The following is a 14984-nucleotide window of genomic DNA, read 5'->3' on the forward strand; positions in this document are numbered from 1 at the left end:
AGCGTTTGGCTAGTTGTCATCCCATTACCCTGAGACACTTCAGACTTTCATTGCATCTGTGAATTGAGCCACTAAAAGCAGTGGCTGTTGTCTCTGAACCCTTGGAGATGGACCAATATTTAAATAGCAACCTATTCGACTAGCCGTATTGAAAGTCCCACTAGCAGTAATTAGTAGTTAATTAGGGCTGGGCCCTTGAGTTTGAATATCCTGCCCTGCTACTTCCAGGCTTTTCTGACTGCGGGACAGGGAGGGACTGGAGCGTTTGATGTGGAGATGCAGGTTGGATGGCTGTGTGTGCATCCAGAAAGAGACAGAAAAAAGGAGAGGGTCATATCACACACAGCACTGATTCAGTCTTAGATCCCTTTTCAGGTGGTTTATACTCCTGACACCTTTACAGTAATCTTCAGGTCGTTAGGTAAGAGGCCAGTGACTAATTCAGACAACCTGCTATCCCAGATTTCCGTCCAATGGAGATAGATCGGTGCCGTGATATCCAAACCATGCTCCAGACGTCCCACATAGATGTAACACTCACTTCTCCTTTCACTGAACCGAGGATGAGGATCTCACAGCCCTGGAGAATAAGTGATCTGAATTTCTTATTGTTCTATTTCATTTAGAGAGCACCCTATAAAATCTGCCTGAGCCTATCTTTGCTACCAGAGGTGGTGACTGATAGATAGCCCATCTCTTCAAGCACTCCTGACTCAGCACTTCTGCACACAGAAGTGACTATTTTTCATGATGACACACTTGCTGTTTGACTTGCTCTATTACAAAATGCCTTACTGAGGAAAGGTGGCTGTTGTTTCCTCCATCAGTAATTGAGAACATTTTCAATGTCTGGCACCAGATTTACTTTTTCAAATGCACTCGTTTTTACATTTGCGTGCATTTTTACAACTTCATCTGATAAAATAGGTAGACTTCTTTATTTTTTTTTGTCTAAATGGAATTGGTGCTCAGATGCAGGTCATTTTGAAGCTTGGTGCTGGTGACAGTTGTCTGTGGTCTGTACTCTACACCAATAATAACCGGGTCAATAACCGAGACAGAATCTGCTGTGCCATAGACTTTCTGTGTCTGTTGCACAGTGGCATCAGAGAGTGGCAACCTCTTGCTTCAGCTGATGTTCTAGCTTTTCTTCCCACATATCCATCAGTGTAATTCTCTCAGAGAATGTGTGCTGTGTCCACAGCTCACATACGCCACCACAACATGCTTACAGCAACCCAACTAAGTCCATCGCTCACGATGTGAGTATAAGTAGTGCTTAAATCTCCGGAGCCTGGTATGTGTCCACACCTCACTGCTATTCTGGCTCTGTTATCTGATCCAGTGAATGGAGCTCTGGAGTGAGTCACTGTCTGAACTGGCACTGTGTCTCATCCAATGGCTTTACAAAAATACCATTTGCAGAGGAAGAAAAAGTTTTAATTTATAACACTCCTTGTTATAACAGAAAGATGGTATAGCAGAGACAAAGAGGACATTAAACCATTGCTAGATTTTCTCCTTCTCTCTGAAAATTAAGAGTGAAGGTTCTCTAACATGGAGTAGATGAGTTACTATCATAGAGCCGCTCTTGGAAGGTCTTTAGTTTAATTTGTTGGTCTGAAGTCATATCTACTTACCTAATGAGGCCAGGCTGGATGTGGCTCTGGGCAGCCTGGTCTAGTGGTTGGTGATCCTGCACATAGCAGGGGGGTTGAAACTCGATGATCATTGTGGTCCTTTTCAACCCAGGCCATTCTGTGATTCTCTGATTCTATGATTCTATGAAGAGGGGAGAGGTGGTAGCCACGAGCAGCTTTCTGGCACTGATGACCACTTATTCCTGCAGCCTCTCAAGATGGTTCTTCCTTTGCTAGACTTGTCCAGCAGGACTGAAAATGAAGTAGAAATTAGAAATGATAGATGGTTCATTGATCAGGAGATCCTCAAGGACTTCACCATCAGAGGAGCAAAGAATGATGGGTGGATAAATCCAGGAAATACACTTCTGATCATGCAGCCTTGACATTCACATTTGTAAGACTCCTCCCCTCTTGAGTTTCCTTCGTTTTCCTAGATACTGCTGTGGCAATGGGTGAAATATAAGAAGTGTGTCTTATTTGTTTTTTTTTTTTTCTTTTTTGAGTCATGGAAAAGATTTCTTACATAGAGAGTGAACTTGCTTGTCCCAAGTGACAGCTAGAAGACAAGCAGCCTCTTACACACTCTCTAAAACTGCTTCCAGCACTGGTTCAAGAGTCTGGAACTTGGTATCGTATGAGAGAAGTGCATATCCTACACCAAAATAAGCTAACTAAGCTGTTTCCCTCTGAACTACATTTAGTCTCCTTAAGGTCATTATGCAGGAGACCTTCTGACAGGCAATAGCTACACAATGTTAACTGCAATATAATGAAAATCTATTAAAGTAAGGTGTTTGCCTTACTTTACTTTCACCCAATAGACTTTTAAAATTCATTGCCAACCACTATTATGAAAGTGACATAGCTAGTACTGTGATTGATGGAGTTTGTCTGCGCTTATTATTTGGTCTGCCACCATGTGTGTTTTTGTGACAGGCAATCGGAGCAATTATTTCACAGAATATTCCATTGGTTCCCACTAATAAAAAGAAAAGATCCATGCAGAAGAAGCCACTTCTTAGTTTGAAAAAGAATTGTTGTGATATGTGTGACAGCTGCCAGGTGTTTTGCTGAAAGAGCTAGACTGCATAAAAATATGAAAACAAAATGCTTGAACTAAAGTTTAAACTATTTAAAAATAACCTGTTGTGCTCCCTTTGTTTCCGCTGCCTGGAAGTGTTGAGTGCCAGAAGTGTAACACTTGACATTTGAGGCAGACAAACATAGCCTACAGATTCTGTGATGGCTTTGCGACCAGCTAGAATTTTTTAATCATGCCTGTTCTTGTCAACACTGGAGGCTGCTTCTAAACAAACAAGCAAAAATAGGGAAATTAACTTTAATTTCTCGCTCCTTTTCTGAGGTTAGAGGCTCCATAGAAGCAAAAAATCTTGTAGTTTCACTGTTTTTCTCTCCAAGACCCACATTTTCTTACAAATTCACACTCTTGCTATCATGCTGGGTCGAAATTAGGCAGCAAAGGCATTGCATAGCTCACATGCCTCTAAGGGTGCAGGTCTGTTTTTCTTCTGGCAGCAAAGGTAGGTTAGGAGTTTCTTGCCAAGTGGCCCTGCTTCTTATTCCTGCCTGGATGCCACCACTTGCATGGCAGCTGTGCTGATGCAGCTGTTTTTTGGGCTGTGTTGGAATCTAATCAAATGGTCCAGGTTAAAAATATCGCTCTTCACCTCAAAAACAACAACAAAATTGATGTCATTCCAGTGACATTCCCATTCTTAGCACAGCCCTGCAAACAGCTGCAGTGGTGCAAATGGACAGTGAGCCATGGAGGGAAAGCAGGAAGAGGTGGATGGGGAGCCAAGGGGCACGACCTTCTTTAGTTAGTGCTGTTGCTCCAACAAATATTCATATAGCTGTCCAGGAGGACTATTTGTAACCAACTAGTGTATCCACCTACATAGCTATAAAGAGAAATCAGAAATATCATACTCCCAAAGTCTTCAGTAAGTACAAAATGAAGGACCATATTTGTTCAAAAATGCGAGAAGTTAATTTTTGCCTTGCAGAATTGCCTTTGCTATTCTCCTATGAGCAGCATAAAGCCAGCAATTATGTTTTGTTTTCTTACTAATTACACAGAATTCTGATCATGTAGCCATGTTCAAGCTAGATGAAATCTGACTGTGGGTGATCTACAGCCCTGGAGGAGGAAACAGCTATTTCAGCCTTCATTTCTCTCACATCTCCTTGCAAGATGGTGTGACAACCTCCGAGAGGTCCATTATAAAATTGGTTTCTACACATCATACCTTATCAGAAGTCATCAAAAAATAAGTTAAAAAAATTGTTAAAAATAAAACTGAAAAAGACTATGAATACCCTTCAGCTTTCTTCCCCACTTCCTATATATAGGAGTTGTTGATCTTGTAGAAAGTAATGGTGCTATCAATTTTTGTGGTTCCTCTCTTCAGAGTTTTCTGATATACTGAGGTTATTATTACACCTTTCCTGTGTAATTATTTGAAAGCCAAATCTCATCTAACCTGGTCACCAAGAGCATCTCTGGAGTCAGGAGAGAGGAAGAGACACCTTCAGAGGGCAATCCACCCTCTGAAGACACCCCTTTTAGGATGGGGAAAATCACCCTACAATGGTTCCTTTGTCTCATCACTGCCACTGAGGGAAGGAATATGGTTTGCCTGACCGAGTATCCCACTGTTGGATAGCTAGAGTTCATGGGTCCCACTACACCTAAAGGCTACAGAGATTAGTAGTGGCAGAGCAGAAAACAGCATGTGGACTTCATTCCATTTTGAATTTCTGGAAGGCCTGGACTGCCTGTTTTTCCCCAGCACAAATAGGATAACTGCTACAGGATAAACATGATAAATGAAAAGGTTGTGCAAAGCCAGCCCACTAGCCCTTCTTCCCTCCATGCCTTTGCTAGAGCCCTACAAAGATTTAGCTCATGCTTGTGCTTAAGGAAGGAAATGCTGAAAGGTGCTGAATACCTGCAAGTTTGATACGACTCATCAGTTAAACCCTGAGATCTCGTGCTGTTTATTCGGGCACATCCCAGCTACTGAGGGGTGCTCAACGGATTTTCAGTGGGAGTTGTGGTTGCTCAGCACCTCCACAGAGCTGGCACGTAAACTCCTGCCTGGACTTCTCTGATGGGAAAAGCAGACCCAGCCATCAGTCATGCAGGGTGTGCTTCCCTCCGCTCCATGAGTTGGCCTGGTGAAAATTCCTGGTGCTCATTAAAAGCATCATCTGATGTCACTCGACACCATGGGGGAAAATATAAATCAAGGAGTAAGTATTCAGCACTCTCTCAGCGTTGGCCTAATGCGATTCATGTAATCTGAGGGAAAGACTTCAGTTATTCCTTTTTACTGTTAAAGGCCCAAATCAAGGGCTGGGACTTGTTATTCTAGGTAGTGTGGAAAACAAGTGCTACCCACGAGATCTTCACAACTCAGATCAAGCTCTGGTAGCAGCTTCACAGCAGTTACCTCACAGCACTGGGCACACGCTACCAAGCGTTGAGTCTGAAACCCCAGGAAGGCCAGTGGGGAGGGCTGGGCCCTGTGTGACTCAGCGCACAAACAACACCAAAGTGGCACAGGTGTGAAAACACAAACCTAAAAGCCAGGGAATGGCCCCGTTGCCAGCTCTGTGCTGGCCTCACACCTGACTGGGCCTGCTGTTGGGTTGTTGCTCTTGGAAGGGCGGATGGAGGTGTTGCAGGCTGGCAGCCTGCTGAGACCACTGAGGTGTGGGGAGAAGGCGTTCTTCAGCCAGCCAGGCCCGATGGGAACGTGCTGGGCTCTGGTGGTGTTGTGCTGACACAGGGAGATGTCATCTCCATAGAATAAGAAGGAGTTAACGCATGATGAAACATGGCCTTGTCAGTGGTGTAGACAAAGATTGTTTTGTTTGAAATGCAGCACCAGCAATGCTGGTTAGCGAGGTAATGCGTCCACCTTTCCCATCCAAGGCGTTATCTATTCTAATGTGCAAGGTGCCATGAAACAGCCTACCTAACATGAAGCCCATAGATTGTTCTTTGCTTCAACGTTGAGCTTAGTTTGGTGGGTATTTCTGGATAATGGCTTGACAGAATAGCAAGTGGAGGTGAAAAGGAAAGCCCATCCTACACAAGAGGACAAATGCCAAGATACCGGGATGGTTTTAAGCTTAAAAAAAGGTATAAAATTGCAGAAGATGTCTTTTTAGATCCCTGCCAGCCCTACTCCTTTGTGAGGTCAAGGCAGGGAGGGGTTTGCCCTGTGTCTGCTCACATACACTGCTGAGGCTCTGTGTGCACAACTGCACAAGCAGTTTCAAAACCACTTTTAGCCAGTCCAGGCACTCCAGTTGTCCTTCCAAAAATAAAGGCAAAATTTTCAACAGCACGGAGGACTAATAAACCACCCACGTTCCTGCATCTGCTGAGATGTAGGGAGCACAGAATCCCTTATGCCTCTGAAAGTCTTGCCACGTATTCACTTCTGATATCTGACTCTGTAATCTGGGCTGGAACACTTCAGCTGAAAGGTTTGCACTCAGCACTTCCCAGTCTGAGAGTCACATCGCTGTGGTCGGCGCTCAGTCAGCTCCGGCCTTTCCAGCTGAGCGTTGGCCCCATGAGCCCCGCTCTGTGCAATGCTTTGGCACGAGCCTGGGAAAACCCTTCTCATGGCACTGCTGAACTCATTTCTGAGCCCTGTGCGTTGCTGTGAGTAGGAGAGTTGCCTCGCTTTGCAGATACAAATGTAAGCCAAAGATGAGTGCGTATTTCAAATATTAAAGCAAATGCTCAGGTAGTATTTCACTGGAACAAACAGGGCGATGCCAGCCCTGAGGATCCACCTGAGGATCTAAAAAGGGAACTCAGAAATCTAATGAGACATACATGAAGAAATAGGGAGCTGCGTGTTCATCCCTCCATTCTGCTTTGTCTGTTGGTGTCACGGCACTCGAGCAGGGAGTAACTGAATGAAGCCCAGCAGCCCACTGGCACATAACACACCGTCCCCTCACCAATTCCTGTGGCACACTTTAATATGAAGTACTTACAAAAATGCTAAGTCAAACTGAAGCTCCATGCTTCAGTTTCTCGTAAGCATCCCTGCTTCCCTGTTTGTTCCTGGATATGGATGTTAGCATCGCTGCTTTGGTAACTTTTCCATTTTAGGATGGTATTATAGAAGATAACGTGTTAAAGGAGACAACTCTACCATTTCCCCTCCCCCGAGTGATATCAAGCAGTTCTCAGAGATCAGGCTGAACTTCCCAGAGCAAGGAGAAACCCTGCACAGAGATTTGGGCAGTACTGGTCCAAAGCCCTTAAAAACTATTTGAATGTTAAGGATGTGCAATAATGTACAGAAAGAGAGCTAAAAAATCCTGTGTGTTTTGTGTTAAATTATGGTTTTGATGAAGCCAGAAGGCATCCCTTAGCTGCCCAGTCATCCATTTTTATTTGTTTTACCTTTAGTAGGATTTCTGGTTGCTCTCACAGAGCCGGCATTCATTCTCTGCTAAAGGAATCTGAACGTGTTGAAAGTGGTAGAAATGTTTCTATATATTATAGTGGCCTGTTAAAGATCCACCTACCTTTAAAACATAATGGCAATTCCTGTGGTCAGCAGGCACAACACATCATGTCCAGATTCCTTATTTTTTTCTGCACAAGTGTAGGCTACTTGGGCAAATAATGACCAGGATTTGTTCTGAGATGGTAGAATGGGTTGTAGAACCAGAAGCTTACATTTTCTGTTCTTGGTCTGAGTGAAATTAAAGCAAGTTAAGTATTAAAAGACTATAAAGAGAAACAAAAACCGAAGTAGACTGGAGGTGGGTTTCTGAACACTGATAGTGCCGAGTGGCAGTGCCCTGTGGTGATTTCTGGCTTAGCTCTGGGGTTCACTGGGACACGGGCAGTTGTCACCTTTGTGCAGTGATATCCCAGAGGCCCAAATCTGGGCGCAGCCCCTTGCACGGGCTCTGCTCACACAGTGTGGTCCTTCTCTGCCACTGCCCACGGCATGATCTCCTCCAGCTTGTCAGCCTGCCTTCCCCAGTTTTCCATGCTCCCCTTCTTTCTCCCCTTTCCCACTCCACTCTGTCTTCCTGCGTGGCGTGAAATCGAGCGGGTTTTAACGCAATTCCTCTCGCCCACCTACCAACCTCTCCTTCCTTTGCAGGCTGCTTCTGAGCCGTCCCCTGCAGGGCAAGCGGAGGCCGCTGCCGGGAGCAGTGAGCAGAGCACCGAGCCGACCCGACACATCTTCTCCTTCTCCTGGCTGAACTCCCTGACCGAATGAGGACCAGGAGGGGCCACCTGGGGCCAGTGCAGGAGCAGGCCCAGGAGGGGACACCTGAGCGGGTCATGCTCCCAAGAGCCCACTGACCTCCGTCCACGTCTTACCAAGCCCTGGAGGCAGCAGTGTCCTGGAAGGGATGGGAGCGTGGGGACAAAATGGCTGTACTTCTCTATGTAGTCAGAGTGTTTTCCAATAATTTCTTGTTTCCAAGGGAAAAAACGGCATCGCTACCGATGCAGGACAAGTGCTCTCTTCGCGTTTTGTCATTCATCTGCTTTTTGGCGTGTCCCTGTGTGAGTGTAGCCGTGTCTCCCTGTGTGAGTGTAGCTGCTCCCCGATGCCGCTGGCCGACACTCTTCTGCAGTGCTCACCAGCAGCACCCTGTGCCCAGCCCAGCGACACCGGGGACACCCCCGAGGCACCCCCAAGGGAGGGGTTGATGTTTGTCACCCTCCTGCTGTCACCCGCGGTCCCCATGGCATCCCATACTGGGGGAGGGAGAGGGAAACCTCCCCTTCTTCCTTCTCCCTTTGCATCAACTTTCCCGGAGGGCCATGCTCACCTGGGCCGGGAGGGGGTGGGAGGGGGGGCACGGCAGGAGGGGTGGGGAGAGACAAACCCCATCAGCATGGGGGAGATGTTGGGGTCACAGCAGAAGTTGAACCGTTGAGGTGATTCTTCTGACAAAATTCCTGTCTTAAAAGGAAGACGGGAGGTGACACAGTGCTTGAGGGAGACGGGCGGGGCGCTCGGTGCCAGAGCCGAGCCCTGAGCACGGAGCTGCTGGGGGCTGTGCGGGAGCGGCCTCAGCGCGGGGCTCAGCCCCGATCGGTGCTTACTGCCTTCAGAAAACGCTCCTGCCGGGGAACTTTCGGAGCTGTGTGGGCTGCGCAGAGCTTTCGGGCTGACGGAGAGCGGAGCGCTGCCCCGCTCCCATCGCCGCGTCCGTCCAGGAGGTGGATCTGCTCCGAGGTGGTGGTCCCGGTCGTGTCCCGGTCACCCACGGGGGGTGGGGAGGGGACCACCCCGGCAGCCCGCAGCGAGCGGCGGAGCGGAGCGGAGCGCAGCGCTGTGCCACCCCCGGTCGGGGCGGGCGGTCCACGGTGCCAGGCAAGAAAGCGTCTCCAGCCATCGTTCCTTTGCAGCTTTTATTAAAAATATAAATATTAAACATTCTCTTACACAACAAAATCGACCGAGCGCTGAAAAGATGTTTTATTGTGAAAATGTCGTACAGGGTAAAAGTGGACTCGAAGTAGCGGACAGAGGTTCCCCTCCCGCCTCCCTCCCCGGCACGGCGCTCCCCGTGCTCCCCGCCGCCCCCGGCCGTCCCTGCGGAGCCCTCTCGCGATGGGAAATGGAGAAATAAATAAGGGTCGGGGGGTGGGGGCCCGGCGGCACCGCGCGTCCGCGCATGCTGAGGGGGGGCGGCGGCTCGGAGCGCGCCCTTCGGGGTTCGAAGCTCTATAAAAATAAAGAGGTGACATCAGAGCAGCACTATGGTACGTCGGGCGGTGTGATGGCTCTGGTGCTGACCGCGGGGTCCCTTTGGCACGGCGCGGGGGGGCCGCCTCACTTCCCGATGATTTCCATCAGTTTCCTGTTGCTGTGGGCTTGCTGCGCCAGCTGCTCGGCGCGGGCCATCTCCAGCACCTCCCGCAGCAGGTGGAAAGTCAGGTCCAGGGAGATGGGCGGCTCCTCGGAGCGCTTCTCCCTCTCCACCGCCTCCCCCGCTCCTTCGTCCCCCTCGGGGCTCCCCGACCCCTGCAGCTGCGCCGCGGCCGCCCGCAACAACTCGGCGGAGGCTTCGGGCCGAAGGTGGCCGCCTGAGGAGGCGGAGAAAGGGCCGGCGGGGCGCTTGGTGAGGTGGCCCAGGCGCAGGAAGTACTCCTCTCCCATGCGGAGCAGGACGGGCAGAGTTTGCTGCTGCTGCTGCTGCTGCTGCTGAGGGAAGAAATCGGGCTGCTGCAGAGCCCCGCGGGCGGCTCCCGGGCTCTTGCTGAGCGCTCGGCACTCGTGGCAGGGCAGCAGGGCGAGCAGCAGGATCCCCGCGCACACCAGCGGCTGGAGCTTCATGGTCGGGGCCGGACCTGCAGCGGGGCGAACGGGTGGGGGACACGCGCGGGTCACACGGCCGGGGTCGGGCGGGGGGCGCGCAGCGCGGCCGCTGTCCCGGTGCTGAAACGCGGCCCCGGCGCCGCCCGAGCCCCTCCGCGCCCCTCCGCGCCCGCCCGCCGCCACCCGGCCCGCCCGGCCCCCGCCGTCGGGGCGAGCGCGGCCCCGCTCCTACCTGGGGCGGCGGCGGCGGCAGGCGGCGGGGCTCGGCGGTGCCCGGCGGTGCCCGGCTGTGCCCGGCGGTGCCCGGCGTCCTTCCTCTGCCTCTGCCTCGGAGTCTCCTCCCGGCGAACTTGTGATCAGATTTGGTCCTAATCAGAGCCGGGGCGCGGGATTTTTATAGCTTAGACCCTCTCCTGGAATCACGCAGAACTTGCCTAATAAGCTGACGCTCTCCTGACAGCCCGATTGCGTGCCCCGATCCACTGCTGAATAAATCATGGGGGCCCGTCGGAGCGGCGATGGGCCGAGTTTCGCTATCGCAACCCCAAATCTCACGTCCAATTATATCAACAGATATTTATCGCCTCTGCGGTGACGTCAGCGGGGCCGGGGGCCGGGGAGCCGCGGGCCCCCCCTCCTCCCCATTGACAAAAACACTTGAATGAGATCTCCTAGCGGGCGCGTACGCGGAGAGGTCACTCCGGGAAACTTTCCGCACTCGGGACGGCTCCCTCCGCCCGGCCCTTCGCTCCCGCCGCCGCCGTCCCCGGGCCCCACCGACGGGACGCAACGGCACGGGGCGGGGAGGGCGCGGGGCTCGGGAGGCTCCGCCGGGCGATGGGCGCGGGCAGCCCCCGCCGTTCCCTGGAGGGCTCCCCACTCCCAGCTCCGCGCGTTGCTCCTCTCCCTCGGCTGTCCCCGGTCGCCACTGCCCGCGATCCTCCCCAGCTCCGCACCCTCGGGGCGATGCGCTTCCCCGCCTGCCCCCCTCACAGAAGGCCCTACCTCCGGGGGGGGTCTCCCGTCAGCAGGTCCCTCTGAGGTCCCTTTGGGGCGCTCTCCCACCAGCACGGTGCCTGCACATCCCCCCCCCCCAACACACACACACACTCCTCCAGGCGGGAGCACCGTTCAGCGCGGTGACTTCTGCCCGACTCCCATCCTGTATGCAATCTGCCTCCTTCAGGTTGCACATCCCGACAGCTTTGCGTCGCAGTCCTGCTTCCCCACCGCCTCACTTGCGACGTTCGTCGTACCCCTCCCTTTAAGCCGGGAAACTGCACTGAAATCCCTCCCGGCTTTGTCCTGTCCCAAACGTGGGTGCTCGGGGTCACACACCTGCGTGTGTCCCACCGCAGCAAAGATATGAATGCAGCACGGAAAGTGGCTGCACATTACGGATGCTGAATCGGTGACAAACCTAAAATCCATTTCCTTAATGAAATAACGAAGTTCAAAGCACTGAACGTATGAGGTTGGCCGCAGCCCAGCTCTGAGCATCCCCTGAGGGACGCCGCACACTCGGGCTGCTGTCACACCTACCTCCGGCCTCAGACGTTGCTGAAGTGCCAAAGAATCAGATCTTGTGCATCATAAGCAAGCAAATGGAAAAACAGGTTGTAATGCCGGGGATTTGTCTCGGCATTACCTCCGTTAGCTCAGGCATTTGTGAACCGAAATGCGTATTACAACCAAACAGAGCAGGATATCTCGAGGAGCTCGTCACAGCAGAAGCTATTTGTATGCTTTTAAAGCATGTTAGTGCTGCTTCCTGCGAGAACAACAAGAGGTTCAAAGAAGCAGGAGCTACGTTCAGTCAGGTGATGGAAAATGTAAGAGGCACTCATTAAAACTGAGCCCTCTGGACGTGCTCGGGGGGTTATCACAGTGTCTCCATTTTTAAGTTTAATGTGCCCTTAAAGAACACAAAATCTCTTCAAATACTGAGGCCATAAAGAAGGAAACATTCTGATCCAAATATATACTTCTTATTACTGTGGGTGCGATCTGAATAAGATACAGAGCTGTGTCTCTCCTAAAGATTGATGCCAGTTAGAATTGGCTCTGATTATTTTATGTTTCTCATTACTTAAAGTAGTGTTCAGGTTTTTGGCAGTTTTGTCCCTTGAAGTGGCAGCAAATGGAGCAAAGGAGTGGGCTCAGACATCTCCTGCAGTTGTCACACCACCATGCAAAATGCTGGGTCCTTCCCACCTGAGCCCTAAGCAGGGTCTGTGTTCTCTCATGAGCTCATCATTCTGTCTGATCCTGGTCACTCTTTCCCACATTCTCCACGTAGACCCAGAGTGATGTGCTAGTAGGCTCACAACAATGTGGGGAAGGCTGGGAGGTATTGGGATGCATTGATAACCAGGTACGTAGAACCCCGCAGGTACATGAAATAAAAAGTGCTCCCCTCAGTACTTCAGATGCAGAAGTGACTCCCTGTGAGCACTCCTTTTTCCAGTGAGGAACCAGTTCCCAGGTGAATGTTCCTAAGGTGCCGGGCTCCAGAGCAGGCTCCTCAGGGCAGTGGCCCTGGAGATGGCACCAAGCACTGGAGTTCAAGAGGTGTCTGGACAGCGCACTCAGACATATGGTGTGGGTGGTGCTGTGTGTGGCCAAGAGCTGGACTCGATGATCCTTATGGGTCCCATCCAGCTGAGGGTATTCTATGATTCTATGAAATGGCAGCTGTTAATCCTTGCCAAAGAAGAAATAAATCACGGATTCTCACTGGAGGCGTGAAGAAGGGAAACGGGCAGATATCGGGTAGATCTGGATTACAGATAGTGGCACGGTTTGAGATTAACATACTCTTCACAAGAAAAGTATTTGTATTTGACTCATTCAGCAAACACCACAGGCAGACACAGTTTTTGCAGTGAATCACACAATAACTTTGTCTAGAAATACGAAGTTCTAGCAGGGTCCATCTTCTCTGCTGACTTGGGTTGGGCAGCACCAGCCCTTGAGCCTCAGCAAACTCAGGCATCTACTGGAAGGCAATTTATAGACCCCTACTGTAGCTAGGGGACAGGGAAGGCATGCCCAGCGTATGATACAACCCACTGCAATATAATATCTTCGAGCTTCTGGAGAAGCTCACCTCGCTCCCTTGTCTATAAAGGGAGTGCCCCTGCACTAAGGAACATACCTTAGCCCAGTCACTGAATGCTTAAATAGCCAATGTTAGGGGAGAGGAATCCCCTCCATGCTGATTGACCATGGCAGTGAGCTCACACAGTTCTAAAAATAACAGTATAGAAGTGATGGTGTTAAACCCAGGGTATGGCTCTTACCCCAGGTATGTCAGAAGATGTCCATCAACAAACATGGAAGAAGACACACCAGATGTAGATCAGCTTTCCACCACAGTGTAGTATTTCATTCGCTTCTTGTTTTTTTTTTCACAAGGCAGTGCGGCCTTCGCTGAAACTGTCGCATTCAGCAGGCACTTCCATAACCACTCACATAACCACTCAGTGTGATCACCAGCATTACTTGGTGCCTGTGGTCAGCTCTCCAAAGCACCATCTTACATTGTGTGACTATTTCAGGTGAACCCGGCACATCTTGCCCACTCTGAAGTGCCAGCAATCACGCAGTGGCCTGCGTACATGTGACATTTTCATTTGACCCTTTGCTGCTCTCGATACTGAGACATCTAAATCCAGTGGTCTTAAATGTTATGGGTTCTGGGACAATCTAGAAAAAATACATCAACAAAATACCAAAAAAAAGGTATGTTTTCCTCCAGTATTAGGAAAAATAATAAGAGCCTCAGTTATTGGGCAGCGCTTCTCAACTCAGATGTCTACAAAACTCTCTCAATTCCATTTTAATTTCTCATTTAGACAGTTTTTTGATGATTTCACTCTGGGAAGGAGAACACACTCTCATATCACAGGGAATTTCTTGGTAAGGCCCACCGACATATCAGTGCTCCATTCATAAATTCTTAAAGTTACAGTGGTTTTTCCTACAGTCTTGAGAGAGAGAGAGAGAGAAATTCCTCAGTTTCCCACATTTTGCAGAGGGGAGCATTGTGAGAGCGAGTCATGCCATGAGTATCCCTCACAGGTCTGCATGTGAGACAGGACTGCATGCTGCATTTTCCAAGACCAAATTCCTGATCTCAACCAGAAGACTCTTCATTCGTGGGTTAATGTCACACTTTTGATTGGATTTGTGGGCTGGGGGTCTCAACAGAAGGAAAGTATCTTCAGAAGCATCCTCTGGGTCACTCCCATGTCCAAAGGGGATGCAGCCATGCTGTGCATTCCTGGATCTCTGGGGGTCATTTTCCTCTTGATGCCAGCAAACACCACTGCCTAAGCAAAAGCCCACCCCGCCTTAGTGCCTCATGCACCCAGGAGGGTTTATCAACCAGCACAGACAGGAGCTGTGCAAGTACCTCCCTGGACATCTCCAGGAAGTTTCTGTGCCCACAGCCACGGCCAGTGGAAGGACTTGTTGCAGGAGCAGGATGGGAGGAGTGTGCATGCTAAGGCTGTGCCCTTCTCCTCCCAGCAGTGCTCATCTGGGGACGCAACAGCTGACCTTCATACTTACCTCACAAGACCTGTCAGCTGCTATTCTTGTACTTGGATAACAGATGAAGAGGGCTGTGCAGGTACGTATGCGAGCTCGCCACGCTGTTGATAATTCTGCAGAAACTGATCTTACAATTATTGGTAGCATCAAGGAAATCCATCAAATGAGCACCCTGTTAAAGCACCAAGCAATTTGTATTCCGAGTTGTCTCAGTGTCTGCATGCATCTCGCTGTGGAAGAAAGTTTTTTGTGTGCTTATTAGCTGGGTGTCCCCTCCCCCATCTGCCTATGTCTGGCAGGGGGCAAGGATGGGTCTGGAACCTCACACGTGTCTCAGCCATCCCACTGACATTACTCACAGGGATGTGGGTGAGGGCACCCCATGGGCTGGGGAGGACAGGAGGGGCAGTTGACACAACAGAGAAGGGCAAAA

At 50.4% G+C, this 14984-nt stretch overlaps 2 protein-coding genes across 5 annotated transcripts in view; one reads left to right on the top strand and one right to left on the bottom strand.

Moving 5' to 3' along the window:
- TRIM55 (tripartite motif containing 55) overlaps positions 1–8184 on the top strand; it is a 36679-nt gene extending 28495 nt beyond the window's left edge. For 3 of the 4 annotated variants that reach the window (NM_001397690.1, NM_001397691.1, NM_001199404.2), the window contains one exon: positions 7817–8180. In NM_001397690.1, coding sequence (NP_001384619.1) covers positions 7817–7827 — 11 coding nt within the window. In that variant the 3' untranslated portion in view covers positions 7828–8180. Of the gene's footprint in view, positions 1–7816 lie in introns of all 4 variants that reach the window. The other variant, XM_046919657.1, reaches the window with a different exon arrangement.
- Positions 8185–9382: 1198 nt separating this feature from the next.
- CRH (corticotropin releasing hormone) lies at positions 9383–10376 on the bottom strand. The gene is given in 2 exon segments (NM_001123031.1): positions 9383–10026; positions 10227–10376. A coding segment is annotated over 1 exon segment (504 nt). The 5' UTR covers positions 10013–10026; positions 10227–10376; the 3' UTR covers positions 9383–9508.
- Between the last annotated feature and the right edge of the window lie 4608 nt (positions 10377–14984).

The sequence above is a fragment of the Gallus gallus genome, chromosome 2, assembly GCF_016699485.2.
Source record: "Gallus gallus isolate bGalGal1 chromosome 2, bGalGal1.mat.broiler.GRCg7b, whole genome shotgun sequence".
In the NCBI taxonomy this organism is placed as follows: Eukaryota; Metazoa; Chordata; class Aves; order Galliformes; family Phasianidae; genus Gallus; species Gallus gallus.